General features: G+C 40.5%; 1 protein-coding gene and 1 long non-coding RNA gene across 2 annotated transcripts in view; both read left to right on the forward strand.

The window, feature by feature from the left end:
• The window catches only part of LOC115177745 (B-cell receptor CD22-like), a 107,799-nt gene extending 103,790 nt beyond the window's left edge, over nucleotides 1-4,009 (forward strand). The window contains exons 10-11 of the mRNA XM_029738710.1: nucleotides 3,453-3,533; nucleotides 3,628-4,009. Coding sequence (XP_029594570.1) covers nucleotides 3,453-3,533; nucleotides 3,628-3,696 — 150 coding nt within the window. The 3' untranslated portion in view covers nucleotides 3,697-4,009. The remainder of the gene's footprint in view (nucleotides 1-3,452; nucleotides 3,534-3,627) is intronic.
• Nucleotides 4,010-6,005: 1,996 nt separating this feature from the next.
• On the forward strand, nucleotides 6,006-7,146 carry LOC115177776 (uncharacterized). Its single transcript, XR_003872493.1, has 4 exons — nucleotides 6,006-6,060; nucleotides 6,149-6,194; nucleotides 6,414-6,471; nucleotides 6,545-7,146. It is a non-coding gene; the product is annotated as an uncharacterized LOC115177776 (long non-coding RNA).
• The last annotated feature ends 9,802 nt before the right edge of the window (nucleotides 7,147-16,948 follow it).

Here is a 16,948-nt window from a genome sequence, read left to right on the forward strand (position 1 = left end):
ATTTTGGTGGAGGCTGACCTGGGTGGGTATCTAAATAGCTAGCCCTGTAATGCCGGGCTATGTACTTAGATTATTGCAAAATGTGCTTCATCCGAAAAGCTATTTTAAAATCGGACATATCGAGTGCATAGAGGAGTAATGTATCTATAATTCTTAAAATAATTGTTATGCTTTTGTGAACGTTTATCGTGAGTAATTTAGCAAACTGTTAGTAAATTCTCCGGAAGTTTGCGGGGGTTATGCTTTTTCTGAACGTCACATGCTAATGCAAAAAGCTGTTTTTTGATATAAATATGAACTTGATTGAACAGACATGCATGTATTGTATAACACAATGTCCTAGGAGTGTCATCTGATGAAGATCATCAAAGGTTAGTGCTGCATTTAGCTGTGGTTTGGGTTTATGTGACATGATATGCTAGCTTGAAAAATGGCTGTATGATTTTTTTCTGGCTGGGCACTCTGCTGACATAATCTAATGTTTTGCTTTCGTTGTAAAGCCTTTTTGAAATCGGACAGTGGGGTTAGATTAACGAGATTCTTGTCTTTAAATAGCTGTAAAATAGTCATATGTTTGAGAAATTGAAGTAATAGTATTTGTAACGATTCAAAAATCGCGCCACTGGAATTTCAGTAGCTGTTACGTAGGTGGGACGAAATCGTCCCACATACCCGAGAGAGGATAAAGTTCATATTTATATCCAAAAACAGCCTTTTACATTGGCGCGTGATGTTCAGAAAATATTTTGCCTCCAATACTGCCGGTGGACCAGCACACCAATTTACAAAAATACTCATCATAAACGTTCATAAAATATTAAACTGTTATTCAAAGAATTATAGATGTACATCTCCTTTATACAACCGCTGTGACAGATTTCAAAAAAGCTTCACGAGGAAAGCACACTTTGCAATAATCTGAGTACGGCGCTCAGAAGAAGACATCAAGCAATACAGATACCCGCCATTTTGGAGTCATCTAAAATCATAAATAGCATTAGAAATATTCACTTACCTTTGATGATCCACATCAGAAGGCACTCCCAGGTCCACAATAAATGTTTTGTTCGATAAAGTCCATAATTTATGTCCAAATACCTCCTTGTTGTTTGCGCGTTCAGTAAGCTACTCCAAATGTAGGAAGCGCGGCCAAAATGTCACGACGAAAAGTCAAAAAAAGTTATATTTACGTTCGTTCAAACAATGTCAAAGCTAAGTACCTGTACCTAAACCCAGTCAGCAGTGAGGATACAGGCAGATACTCCTGTGCTGTAGAAAACCATGAGGATCTCCACTCTCCTGAAGAGACTCACTGTCACATGTGGGATATAATTCTAGAACTATACACTGAGTATACAAAACATTAAGAACACCTGCTTTATCCATGACGAAGACCAGATGTCCACAACTGGCGGTCCACAGGCCGAATTTGGCTTGCGGGTGGGTTTATTTAGCCCCCCGCAAGTTTTCTGAGCGAGGTAAGAGTACACATTGTTGCATTATACTATGTGTACTCTTACCTTTTCTGTCATCCTCTTTACCAGATGGCCAAAGGAACACCTCGGTGTCAGTCAGTCCCTCTGGTGGAATAGTGGAGGGCAGTTCAGTGACTCTGACCTGCAGCAGTGATGCCAACCTACCTGTGGACAAATACACCTGGTACAAGAAGAATGTAACCTCACCAAAAGCATCAGGACAGAGTTACAGCATCAATAACATAACATCTGAGGACAGAGGAGAATATTACTGTGAGGCCCAGAATGAAGTTGGAGCCATAATATCCAAGCTTGTTCCTGTAAATGTTTTGTGTAAGTATTGCATATCTCAATTTTCTACTCTATTTTACTTTATATGTGATTCGAAAGATACATTTTCTGAACTCAAAAGGAAAGTATCTTGACACTTTTCTATCAGATAAACCAAAGACCACCTCAATATCAGTCAGACCCTCTGGTGAAATAGTGGAGGGCAGTTCAGTGACTCTGACCTGCAGCAGTGATGCCAACCTACCTGTGGATAAATACACCTGGTACAAGAAGAATGTAGCCTCACCAAAAGCATCAGGACAGAGTTACAGCATCACTAACATCATCTCTGAGGACAGAGGAGAATACTACTGTGAGGCTGAGAATAAATATGGACGTCTCAACTCTTCTGTGTTTGTGAACATTCAGTGTAAGTACACCTAATCTTCATCTATTCATTGATTATCACACAGGTCAACAACAATAAATAATAGTTAGCAATGTTAGACACATCATACCATATGACATAGAATTAAATAAATATTGTTTCATTTTGTTATTCCCTGCTTTCCCTTATATTTCCACCATGCATTTATTAACTCATGATACTACAGCAGTGTTTCCCTGGTTTCCTCTATGTCATATCTCCACCATGCATTTATAATCTCATGATACTACAGCAGTGTTTCCCTGGTTTCCTCTATGTCATATCTCCACCATGTATTTATAATCTCATGATACTGCAGCAGTGTTTCCCTGGTTTCCTCTATGTCATATCTCCATCATGCTTTTATAATCTCATCATACTGCAGGATTGTTTCCCTGGTTTCCTCTATGTCATATCTCCATCATGCATTTATAATCTCATGATACTGCAGCAGTGTTTCCCTGGTTTCCTCTATGTCATATCTCCATCATGCATTTATAATCTCATGATACTGCAGCAGTGTTTCCCTGGTTTCCTCTATGTCATATCTCCATCATGCATTTATAATCTCATGATACTGCAGCAGTGTTTCCCTGGTTTCCTCTATGTCATATCTCCACCATGCATTTATAATCTCATGATACTGCAGCAGTGTTTCCCTGGTTTCCTCTATGTCATATCTCCATCATGCTTTTATAATCTCATGATACTGCAGGATTGTTTCCCTGGTTTCCTCTATGTCATATCTCCATCATGCATTTATAATCTCATGATACTGCAGCAGTGTTTCCCTGGTTTCCTCTATGTCATATCTCCACCATGCATTTATAATCTCCTGATACTACAGCAGTGTTTCCCTGGTTTCCTCTATGTCATATCTACACCATGCATCTATAATCTCAAGATCCTGCAGCAGTGTTTCCCTGGGTTCCTGTGGTGATGGTGGTGGTGCTGCTGGTGGGGGGGGGGCTGTCCTAACTGCTGGAGCCCTTCTACTCACCATCTACTGCTATATGAAGAGGTGAGACAGCCATCTACATATACTGTATTAGTAACATATCAACTTCCACTAGAGGTCAGTAGAGAGCAGAACTCACTCTGTCCATCATTACAGGAGATCCACAGGAGAAAGTGATGCCACAGCAGACACACAGGTAATAATGTCAAAACCTAAGTTATTTCAATTCCAATACCACAGACATAGACAGTAAGTGAATGGATTCATGTAATTGTGTTTTATGCAGTATTGAGTGTTTGTGTTTCTGTGTCTCTCTCCACAGAGTGTCCATCCTGATGCTAACAGTGAGACTTGCACAGCTCTGAACATGAAGACCAGGTCACCAGAGTATGACACCCTGGCAGTAAGTCTCTTATAATGCAGTTTGTGTGTCCTTGTACATAAAAATGTTAGAGGGACTGGTTTGTAAAGTTCTCATTCAATGTGTCTTCTTTCAGAATGTGAGGGGACTCCCCAATGACACAGCCCCTCAGATAGATACTGAGCTCTCCGATTATGAGAAATGAAGAGAACCACAACAGAACCTGGACTGAAGAGAACCACAACAGAACCTGGACTGAAGAGAACCACAACAGAACCTGGACTGAAGAGAACCACCACAGGAACCTGGACTGAAGAGCAACAGCATCAAACCAAAGCTAGGCCTCACAATGCTATTCTCTTACTATGATATTGCTTTCTTATCTAGAAGGTTTAAGATAATGAGCTTTAACTTTTGAGTAAATGCTGGAATTTAGATTGTTCTCCTAATGATAAATACAGTATGTGCACTACCGTTCAAAAGTTTGGGGTCACTTAAAATTTCCTTGTTTTTGAAAGAAAAGCAAAACATGTTGTCCATTAAAATAGCATCAAATTGATCAGAAATGCAGTGTAGACCTTGTTAATGTTGTAAATGACTATTGTAGCTGGAAATGGCAGATTTTTGTATGGAATATCTACATAGGCGTACAGAGGCCCATTATCAGCAACTATCACTCCTGTGTTCCAGTGGCACGTTGTGTTAGCTAATCCAAGTTTATAATTTTAAAATGAATCATTAGAAAACCATATTGCAATTATGTTAGCACAGCTGAAAACTGTTGTCTGATTAAAGAAGCAATAAAACTGGCCTTCTTTAGACTAGCTGAGTATCTAGAGCATCAGCATTTGTAGGTTCGATTACAGGCTCAAAATTTCTATTTATCTGTTTACTATCTATAGATTGTAATGCTTATCTTTTTTTATGCGATTTTGCCAATTTCAGATTTTTATAACATATAAAGTTTTGGCTTGTCTTAGTGACACAAAAATAAATAATATTGACCAGAGCTGTTAAATATTTGTACCTCTGGAGTTGTTCCTGATTGGTTTAAAGATGTTTTACTTTGTATTGCTGTCAGATATTATTGGGCATTTTATATTTTATATTATGTAATACCATATTGTTCAGTGTCATGATATTGGTGGTTTTATTATTAATTATTACGTATCTTAGATACATTGAATACATGTTGTAAATAAGCTCAAAGATAGACAACAAATAAATTGATTATTTTGTTAATTTACATTGAATCATAACGATCCATTCAGCTCGTTTCTTGTATTTCTGCCTGTTAGACACATAATGGTGCCATTGAACCACATAACCATGAGTGGCTAGGCACACAGACACACAGACACATAGTTTATGTCTTTACTATTATTCTACAATGTAGAAAATAGTAAAAATAAAGAAAAACCCTTGAATGAGTCCAAATGAGTAGGTGTCCAGACTTTTGAATGGTACTGTAGTCCATTGGTGGGGGGGGAGAGTAAATCATATACTTGTGGTTATGTACTGTATCATTTTACTTTTACTTACATTTTTTACCTGTGTTTTGGTTGTTACATCAGGGCCAGTATTCATTCATTGTCCCAGAGTAGGAGTGCTGATGTAGGATCAGGTCCTACCGGTCCATATAATAATGATCTAAAAGGCTAAACTGATCCTAGACCCTGGACTGTTTTAATGTATCAGGTGGAGTTATTCACCAGCTATAGAGTGAGTTGTTGTTTATGTTTCTAAGACTGCAGGGTGGGAGATGCAACAATGGACTTGAGAACAGCAGGAAGTGTGTTGGTGGTCTTTCTCTGGTCTGTAGCAGGTATGGTCTCATTCATAACTGTTTTAGTAATGTTATCTTAATGTTATTCTGGTGTGTTAAGTGACATCGTCTTTTAGGAGCTTCTTCTTTTCTGGAATAGTTGTCTTTCACACCTCACTGAGTGATGCTTAGGCCTTTTCTGTGGTTTCCATTCACACTCAGCAAGTAGAGTACGGCAACAAAGTGTGGACAAACGCTATTAGTGTGAGCAAATGGGTCTGTAATGTATAATAGTGTTTCAGTGTTACTGGGTCAGGATGGCTGGATTGTCGTACACCACTCAGAGTATCTGTACCTTGAAGGGCTCAACAGTGGAGCTGTCCTGCTCTTACACATATCCAGTGGTTATACAGTCACAGCAAACTTCTGGTTCACTAAAAATGATGCTGAGGGGAATCCTGTTAGTCTGAGTGATAATGAGTCAAATTAGCAATGTTATATGAGGACAGAGGAGAATACTACTGTGAAGCTAGCAACAGGGACAGAGACTTCCAAAAGGGACAGAGACTTCCATCCCTGTCCATATTAATGTCATGTGTAAGTATGTCATGTTCTGTCTATTTCAGGTGCTCTGTGACATGACTGATTTAACAGATATATGTTCTAACCTCTTGACACTTAAACCCATGATCCTGCAGCAGTGTTTCCCTGGGTTCCTGTGGTGGGGGTGGGGGTCGGGGTGGGGGTGGGGGCTGTCCTGACTGCTGGACCTCTTCTACTCACCCTCTACTGCACTCTGAAGAGGTCAGCATTTCCACACCAGATTTACATGTCTAATATATCAACTTCCACTAGAGGTCACTAGAGAGCAGAACTCTGTCCCTCTTTACAGGAGATCCAGAGCAGGAAGTGATGCCACAGCAGACACAGGGAATAATGTAAAAAACCAAATACCACAGACATCAACCAAATTCCTTCAGTTACACCTCCACACCGGGAGACATTAATTTACTTTGTCATGACAGTGTCTTTTATATTTGTTTCACTGTTACCTTGACCATAGTCTCTCTCTCTCTCTCTCTCTCTCTCTCTCTCTCTCTCTCTCTCTCTCTCTCTCTCTCTCTCTCTCTCGTGTGTGTCCGTCCTGACTGTAACAGTGACACATACACAGCTCTGAACATGAGGACCATGTCCCCTGACTACGACACTCTGGCAGTAAGTCTTGTATTATAAATTGATTTTAGTGTGTGTGGTGTGAAAAGTGCTCATTCAGTGTGTCTACTTTCAGAAAGTGAGGGACACCGCCCCTCAGATAGACACTAACCCCACCGATCAAGAGAACCACCACAGAACCTAGACTGAAGACTAACACAGAAGACATGTTTAGGGATTTATGAGATGATCAACCAGGTTAATAAAACCCTCTATAGTCTAACCTCCAGAGGGGTCATAATAGTTTTTAGGCCAAACCCTTCGGACGCTATTGTACATACGATTTTGTGAGAAGACTGATTTTCGGGATGTCCCATGATCTGACAAACACCACTCTAGCTCTGCCACCTTTCAGCGCAGATGCGGAAGGGCGATATCGGCGGATGTGGTGGATTGAGAAGCAGCCCATTCAAAAAGATAGAAAATTCTCTATCGTTAACAGACGGATTTTGATGGGGATTTTGGTATTATGTTAATTACACTTATAAGAGTCACAGCAAAATCTTTTGTATGATCTTTTATACAATATTTTAGGCCCAGCTGTTGGAACTTTGGCTTTCCTGGATATTGCCATTATATTGTGATCATTGTATCCAAAGGGTACGGATGCACTGCATCCAATGGTTCTACAGTATTAGTAAAAATGTGATCGATACATGTGGATGATCTTGTTCCTGTAGTGTTAGTAAACACCCTGGTAGGTTGATTGATAACCTGAACCAGATTAAAGGCACTGGTTACAGTGAGACGCTTCCTCTTTTCATCAAGCGGACAGCTTGATGAAAACCTGTCAATATTCAGGTCCCCAAGAAAGTAGGCCTCTCTGTTTACATCACATACACTATCAAGCATTTCACACATATTATTTAGATACTGACTGTTAGCACTTGGTGACCTATAGCAACACCCCAAAAGAAAAGGCTTTAGATGTGCCAAGTGAACCTGCAACCACAACACTTCAATAACACTTGACATAAGATCTCTAAGCATTACAGGGATATGGCTCTGAATATATACAGCAACACTTCCCCCATTTCTGTGTCTTCTATAGATGGTATATCCCTATTATTGCTACTGCTGTGTCATCAAATTAATTAGCTAAGTGCGTCTCAGAAATGGCTAATATATGAATGTTATCTGATGGCAGCAAGTTATTGATTTCAGGAACCTTATTTCTAAGGCTACATATATTAATATGAGCTATTTTCAGCCCTTTCCTTGGTATCTTATCAGAGATAGACATAATATGGAAAAGAGCAAACAAAGCTAAAGAAAACAATATACATTCAGCAGTCCATTAATCAGTACGTGTGTGTATTTGCTGTGGGGTTGAAGCTACGAACCCATAGGCTTGGCTCTCTCATCCCTTCCAGGCTCATATTTTCCAGACTTTAACGTTTTAGTTGAATTCTCTTAACTTGTAATTATAATTATGTATATTGGTGAAAAATGGGTTGGTTTATGGTTCTGCTCTTTTTCTGTGTGATTTTAACAATTTCATGATTTGTGATCACATTCTCAGTGATTAATATGAATAATATTGATAGCAGCTTTTTAATATATACTGCTCAAAAAAATAAAGGGAACACTTAAACAACACAATGTAACTCCAAGTCAATCACACTTCTGTGAAATCAAACTGTCCACTTAGGAAGCAACACTGATTGACAATAAATTTCACATGCTGTTGTGCAAATGGAATAGACAACAGGTGGAAATTATAGGCAAATAGCAAGACACCCCCAATAAAGGAGTGGTTCTGCAGGTGTTAACCACAGACCACTACTCAGTTCCTATGCTTCCTGGATGATGTTTTGGTCACTTTTGAATGCTGGCGTTGCTTTCACTCTAGTGGTAGCATGAGACGGAGTCTACAACCCACACAAGTGGCTCAGGTAGTGCAGCTCATCCAGGATGGCAAATCAATGCGAGCTGTGGCAAGAAGGTTTGCTGTGTCTGTCAGCGTAGTGTCCAGAGCATGGAGGCGCTACCAGGAGACAGGCCAGTACATCAGGAGACATGGAGGAGGCTGTAGGAGGGCAACAACACAGCAGCAGGACCGCTACCTCCGCCTTTGTGCAAGGAGGAGCACTGCCAGAGCCCTGCAAAATGACCTCCAGCAGGCCACAAATGTGCATGTGTCTGCTCAAACGGTCAGAAACAGACTCCATGAGGGTGGTATGAGGGCCCGACGTCCACAGGTGGGGGTTGTGCTTACAGCCCAACACCGTGCAGGACGTTTGGCATTTGCCAGAGAACACCAAGATTGGCAAATTCGCCACTGGCGCCCTGTGCTCTTCACAGATGAACGCAGGTTCACACTGAGCACATGTGACAGACGTGACAGTCTGGAGACGCCGTGGAGAACGTTCTGCTGCCTGCAACATCCTCCAGCATGACCGGTTTGGTGGTGGGTGAGTCATGGTGTGGGGTGGCATTTCTTTGAGGGGCCGCACAGCCCTCCATGTGCTCGCCAGAGGTAGCCTGACTGCCATTAGGTACCGAGATGAGATCCTCAGACCCCTTGTGAGACCACATGCTGGTGCGGTTGGCCCTGGGTTTCTCCTAATGCAAGACAATGCTAGACCTCATGTGGCTGGAGTGTGTCAGCAGTTCCTGCAAGAGGAAGGCATTGATGCTATGGACTGGCCCGCCCGTTCCCCAGACCTGAAACCAATTGAGCACATCTGGGACATCATGTCTCGCTCCATCCACCAACGCCACGTTGCACCACAGACTGTCTAGGAGTTGCCGGATGCTTTAGTCCAGGTCTGGGAGGAGATCCCTCAGGAGACCATCCGCCACCTCATCAGGAGCATGCCCAGGAGTTGTAGGGAGGTCATACAGGCACGTGGAGGCCACACACACTACTGAGCCTCATTTTGACTTGTTTTAAGGATATTACATCAAAGTTGGATCAGCCTGTAGTGTGGTTTTCCACTTTAATTTTGAGTGTGACTCCAAATCCAGACCTCCATTGGTTGATAAATTGGATTTCCATTGATTATTTTTGTGTGATTTTGTTGTCAGCACATTCAACTATGTAAAGATCAAAGTATTTAATAAGATTATTTCATTCATTCAGATCTAGGATGTGTTATTTTAGTGTTCCCTTTATTTTTTTGAGCAGTGTATTTTGCTCTTGGACCAAGTTTCTCCTGATGTGTTTAATGATGTTTTACTTTGTAATGCTGTCAGACATTATTGCTCAGTTAATATGTTATATTATGTAGTACCATATTGTTCAGTGTCATGATATTGCTTGTTTTATTATCATATTGGTAATTATTACCTATTTTAGATACATTAAAGACAATTTTACATGTGCATTTCTTACATTGTGGTTAATTGTCAATAGAGTATAAACATCATGTTGTAAATAAGCTCAAAGTAGACCATAAATGAACCAAACAATAAATTGACTATTTGATGAACTATTAATACATTGATTCATAACTATTTCCTCTCTGCTGTTTCTTGTATTTCTGCCTATTGGACACATGATGGAGCCATTGAACCATATAAGCATGAGTGGCTAGGCTATATGCTAGCCAGGGATACTCCACTGCCCTTACCTAGAACTGTTTATCAGCACACACACACATGTGCGTCCATGTGTGTGTAATGGGTGTCCCACCCCCTCAGCCAGGGCAGCACATCATAGGCTATAGTTAGACTCAGATGACAGAGAAACTAAAAACAATTAGAAAAGTCCCCCTACACACACACACAGACACACACACACACACACACACACTGACGCAAAGTGTAAAAGCTTGGTCCTCATCCTCTCCTTCCTCCCCTCTTTCTTCTCGTCCTCCACCTCCTTCCCTGCTCTCCCTCTTTATCTCCCACTGCCCAATCTACACGGACATCTCAATTCTCAAGCAAAAGAATAACAAAACAGTAGTGAGACTTACTTTTGATCTTGAAAGAGAAGTTTAAATCTTTCATATGTGTATAAACTACAATTAGGGCCATCCAGATACAAACCTCTACCCTTGAAGAGGTTTCTCTGGTCGGAACTACAGAACAACCCAACCGATTTCTGCTATTGTTGTGGTAGACATCCTCTTCTAGGGCTTCTAAGGCTCCTAGCCCCATCAAAGATCATGGGGGGGGCAGTGGAGCATCTGTGTGTGTGGGGGGGGGGGGAATATTCTTTTTTTTTTAAATGAGTGTAACATTAGAAAAGACAAAAAAGTATTGTTTTGTCTTTCAGACAAAGAATACTGTAGATATTCAGATAGCTATATTTTGTTATATTTTTTCCTTCTTCTTAGTTTACCTTTCACTTACTTAGCTAGCTAATGCAGCTAATTTAGCCTACTCAACCTACCTGACTCAAACAGAAATGAATGCTATTTATCTTAGCTAGCTGGCTAAAGCTATCCAACACTGCAACTCTTCCAAGTCAAGGTAAGCTTTCAGTTTAAAAAATGTTTTACCACCGGGGCCCGCCAGTGTAACTGCTTAACTGCTTGCTGTACACTATACTGTGTGATTGTACACATGGATTCTTGGTTAGTTTGAGTAGCTATGTTAACTATGACATTAGCTAGTATGGTGACATCAATGTAGGCTGTGTAGCGGTTAGTGGTTATGGTATGAAGATTTGGCTTGGAGAGGTTATTTTGCATGGTCACAGACAGCTGTTGTGTTGTGCACTGAAGTCCACAAGCGAAGGGAAAAGGTGAGAGGAGTAGTGCGTAGATATGAGAAGGAATTATACAACAAGCAAAGTGATGATGCTGTATGTGGCTGCTACAAAATTGAGCTGTGTGAGTAGATGATCAGGGGTGTATTCATTCCGGTGATTCTGCTGTAAAACGTTTCTTAAACGAAAGCAAACGGAATGAAACGGGGATGGTCCTACCTGAATTTGTCTTGTTTAATTATATCACCCTAGTTCAATTGAATGTGTCACTGTTTGTCACCTTGATTGTGTGTGTGTGTGTGTGTGTGTGTGTGTGTGTGTGTGTGTGTGTGTGTGTGTGTGTGTGTGTGTGTGTGTGTGTGTGTGTGTGTGTGTGTGTGTGTGTGTGTGTTTCAGTATTTCCTGTTCAAAGACACAGCTGCTACTGACACTAAACAACCCATAACCCCCTTTATGTGATGAGAGAAGGCCCCTTCTATGTCACTACAGTAGGCCTCAATACATACAATAATCTATATTACTACAGTAGGCCTCAATACATACAATAATCTATATTACTACAGTAGGCCTCAATACAGTACAATAATATATGTTACTACAGTAGGCCTCAATACATACAATAATCTATATTACTACAGTAGGCCTCAATACAGTACAATAATATATGTTACTACAGTAGGCCTCAATACATACAATAATCTATATTACTACAGTAGGCCTCAATACATGCAATAATATATGTTACTACAGTAGTCCTCAATACATACAATAATCTATATTACTACACTAGGCCTCAATACATACAATAATCTATGTGACTACAGTAGACCTCAATTCATACAATAATCTATATTATTAAAGTAGGCCTCAATTCATACAATAATCTGTCACCTACTGTACAGTAGTCCTCAATACATACAAGAATCTATATTACTACAGTAGGCCTCAATACATACAATAATCTATATTACTACAGTAGGCCTCAATACAGTACAATAATATATGTTACTACAGTAGGCCTCAATACATACAATAATCTATATAACTACAGTAGGCCTCAATTCATACAATAATCTATATTATTAAAGTAGGCCTCAATTCATACAATAATCTATGTCACCTACTGTACAGTAGTCCTCAATACATACAATAATCTATATTACTACGGTAGGCCTCAAATCATACAATAATCTATGTTACTACAGTAGGCCTCAACACATACAATAATCTATATTACTACAATAGGCCTCAATACATATTTTAATATATGTCACCTACTGTACAGTAGTCCTCAATACATACAATAATCTATATAACTACAGTAGGCCTCAATTCATACAATAATCTATATTATTAAAGTAGGCCTCAATTCATACAATAATCTATGTCACCTACTGTACAGTAGTCCTCAATACATACAATAATCTATATTACTACGGTAGGCCTCAAATCATACAATAATCTATGTTACTACAGTAGGCCTCAACACATACAATAATCTATATTACTACAATAGGCCTCAATACATATTTTAATATATGTCACCTACTGTACAGTAGTCCTCAATACATACAATAATCTATATTACTACGGTTCGCCTCACTACATACAATAATCTGTGTTACTACAGATGGCCTCAATACATACAATAATCGTTATTACCACAGTAGGCCTCAATTCATACAATAATCTATGTCACCTACTGTACAGTAGTCCTCAGTACATACATACAGTGGATATAAAACGTTTACACACCCCTGGCAAAATGCCAGGTTTTTGTGAGGTAAAAGAATGAGACAAAGATAAATCATGTCAGAACTTTTTCTACTGTTAATGTGACCTATAATGTGAACAATTCAATTGAAAAAGAAACTGAAATCTTCGAGGGGGAAAAATGAAAAATAAAAACCTTACAATAACCTGGTTGCATAAGCGTGCACACCCTCTTATAACTGGGGATGTGGCTGTGTTCAGAATTAACCAATCACATTCAAACTCATGTTAAATAGAAGTCATTACACACCTGCCATCATTTAAAGTGACTCTGATTAATCTCAAATAAAGTTCAGCTGTTCTAGTAGGATTTTCCTGACATTTTCTTAGTTGCATCTCAGAGCAAAAGCCATGGTCCGCAGAGAGCTTCCAAAGCATCAGAGGGATCTCATTGTTGAAAGATATCAGTCAGGAGAAGGGTACAAAAGAATTTCCAAAGCATTACATATACCATGGAACACAGTGAAGACAGTCATCATCAAGTGGAGAAAATATGGCACCACAGAGACATTACCAAGAACTGGACGTCCCTCCAAAATGTATGAAAAGATGAGAAGAGAACTGGTCAGGGAGGCTTCCAAGAGGCCTACAGCAACATTAAAGGAACTGCAGGAATTTCTGGCAAGTACTGGCTGTGTGCTACATGTGACAACAATCTCCCGTATTCTTCATATGAATGGGCTATGGGGTAGGGTGGCAAGACGGAAGCCTTTTCTTACAATGAAAAACATCCAAGCCCGGCTGAAGTTTGCAAAAACAAACATCAAGTCCCCCAAAAGCACGTGGGAAAATGTGTTATGGTCTGATGAAACCAAGGTTGAACTTTTTGGCCATAATTCCAAAAGGTATGTTTGGCGCAAAAACAACACTGCACATCACCCAAAGAACACCATACCCACAGTGAAGCATTGTGGTGGCAGCATCATGCTTTGGGGCTGTTTTTATTCAGCTGGAACCGGGGCCTTAGTCAGGGTGGAGGGAATTATGAACAGTTCCAAATACCAGGCAATTTTGACACAAAACCTTCAGGCGTCCGTTAGAAAGCTGAAGATGAAGAGGAAGTTCACCTTTCAGCACGACAACGACCCAAAGCACACATCCAAATCCACGAAAGCATGGCTTCACCAGAAGAAGATTAATGTTTTGGAATGGCCCAGCCAGAGCCCAGACCTGAATCCAATTGAACATCTCTGGGGTGATCTGAAGAGGGCTGTGCACAGGAGATGTCCTCGCAACCTGACAGATTTGGAGCGCTTTTGCAAAGAAGAGTGGGCAAATATTGCCACATCAATGCTAATAGACTCCTACCCAAAAAGACTGAGTGCTGTAATAAAATCAAAAGGTGCTTCAACAAAGTATTCATTTAAGGGTGTGCACACTTATGCAACCAGGTTATTGTGAGTTTTTTATTTTTCCCCCTCAAAGATTTCAGTTTGTTTTTCAATTGAATTGTTCACATTATAGGTCACATTAAAGGTGGAAAAAGTTCTGACATGATTTATCTTTGTCTCATTATTTTACATCACAAAAACCTGGCATTTTAACAGGGGTGTGTAGACTTTTTATATCCACTGTAAATACAATAATCTATTTGACTACAGTAGGCCTCCAACTCAAAACAAACTCAAAGGGCCAGTTTCCCGGACACACATTTTGCCTAGTCCTAGATTTAAAAGTAAATCTCTGTAGAGCACGGTTTTTAGTCCAAGACCTGGCTGAATTACATTTCCATTTTAGTAATTTAACAGACGCCCTTATCCAGAGCGATTTAGAGGAGCAATTAGGGTTAAGTGCCTTGCTCTGCGTTGTATTGTGATAAATCACTTCTACTACCCTTCGTGTGTTGCTCCAGCAACACAAGGTTGATACACAGAAGCCATATTGCACAATGCTCCTGAGGTCTCACTACATGAAGGGACTTCCCCAGCAATTTCCATCCTGTGTAGACCACATCGATGTTGTCTACAAATGTCTTACAAGAGAGCATTTTATGTCTTCTAGATCAAATCAAGTCAAAATTAATACAAATCTAATTTTATTTCTCACATGCGCCAAATACAACGGGTGTAGACTTAACCGTGAAATGCTTGCTTACGTGCCCTTCCCAACGATGCAGAGTTAAACAATTATAATACAAATAAAAATAGTAACATACACAAGAATGGAGCTATATACAGGAAGTACCAGCGCCAGATCTGTGTGCAGAGGTACAAGGTATTTGAGGCAGAAATGTACATGAAGGCAGATTTTGGGACAGTCTACAAAGTGAAGTTTCCCTAACTAAGGTTTGGGACACAGACCTCGGGCTAGACAAACCAACAATGCACTTTGGTCATCCAGTTTCCATTGTACCGGGCTCATTCCATTGGTGGGCCAAACACTCTAGTCCTTCGAAAGCCCAACGGTCGCAGCCGCGGCCTTCAGATGACCTTCAGATGAACTTCAGATGACCTTCTATTATGGTTCCCTTTTACCTTCAGGAGGTGACCTTTGAACTTTGGGATATGTGAAGACTGGTATATTATGTAAGATAATACACTGTTCTTTGATCCTGGTCTTAGAGACCCACAATATGCTTTTGTTCCAGCCCAGTACCAACACACCTGATACCATTAATCAATCTGGAGTTAGGATTATCAATGTTATCAGTTATGAAATCATAACAAAGACATTACAGTAAAATCCCACTGACTACCCAGCTAACTCACCGTCCAGAATACGTCCAGACTACAGGACTAAGACGTCAGGGGATTTTCTGGGAGCCATTTTTTTTAAAGAGCTCAGAAAAGTTCTTGGTATTTCCTGGTTGTTCCATATTTGATAAATAAAGGCCCATCAGCCGTGCAGACCAGACCCTATGACCTATGAGCTAAACTGGTCCTCGGTGTGTGTGTGTGTGTGTCTCGAGCCCATTGTCTCGGAATCTGTTATCATTATACAGCAGTTTCCTCTGGCAGCCTTGAGAGAGAGAGAGAGAGAGACTGAGAGATTAATAAGAATAGTAACAAAATTGTAGACCTTTGGAATACACATTTTAGATAAACAGATTGCATATACAGGCAACTGACAAAATAAAATAAACTTGAGTAAATGAGGGAGGGACACAGTGTATTGAAGGCAGGTGCTTTCACACAGGTGTGGTTCCTGAGTTAATTCAACAATTAAAATCCCATCATGCTTAGGGTAGTGTATAAAAATGTCATAATTTTGGCTACCATGGCTATGCCACCATAGGATGACAATGCCCCCATTCTCATGGACATGAGTGGTCACTGAATGGTTTGTAAACCATATGCCATGACCGTCTCAATCACCAGATCTCAACCCAATTGAACACCTATGGGAGACTCTGGAGCGGTGCCTGAGACAGTGTTATCCACCCCCATCAACAAAACACCACATTTATTGTGGAAGAATGGTGTCGCATCCCTCCAATAGAGTTCCGGACACTTGTAGAATCTACGCCAAGGTGCATTGAAGCTGTTCTGGCTCGTGGTGGCCAAACGCCCAATTAAGACACTTTATGTTGGGGCTTCCTTTATTTTGGCAGTTACCTGTAATTTGACAGTACACAGTTTTTATGAAATTAACATCACATAAAAATGTTTTTATATTTTTTATCTACGGGCAAGTCAGTTATCTACAAAGTCAATTTTGTTGTCGGTTGCTGTTGGTTGACCCAGACAAAACGCCAGCAAACACAAACACGTGATGTCATAGGGAGGAGGGGAGGAGGGGGGAGAGGAGGGGAGGGGAAGAGGGGAGGAGAGGAGAGGAGAGGAGTAGGACAGGATGAGGGGAGGAAGGGAGGAGCAGAGGGGAGGAGGAGAGGAGAGGAGAGGAGAGGAGAGGAGAGGAGAGGAGAGGAGAGGAGAGGAGAGTGTGTTTGTTTTTAAAATCAGGAAGGGGGACAGAGAGAGTGAAAATAGAGAGAGAAACACAGACATGGTGAAATAGACAGACTGTTATTTCAGACACATTACGTGCTTGACTCACACACACTGGCACACATTGACGCACACGCACACACACCCTGGCACACGCACACAC

The sequence above is a fragment of the Salmo trutta genome, chromosome 38 (assembly GCF_901001165.1).
Source record: "Salmo trutta chromosome 38, fSalTru1.1, whole genome shotgun sequence".
In the NCBI taxonomy this organism is placed as follows: Eukaryota; Metazoa; Chordata; class Actinopteri; order Salmoniformes; family Salmonidae; genus Salmo; species Salmo trutta.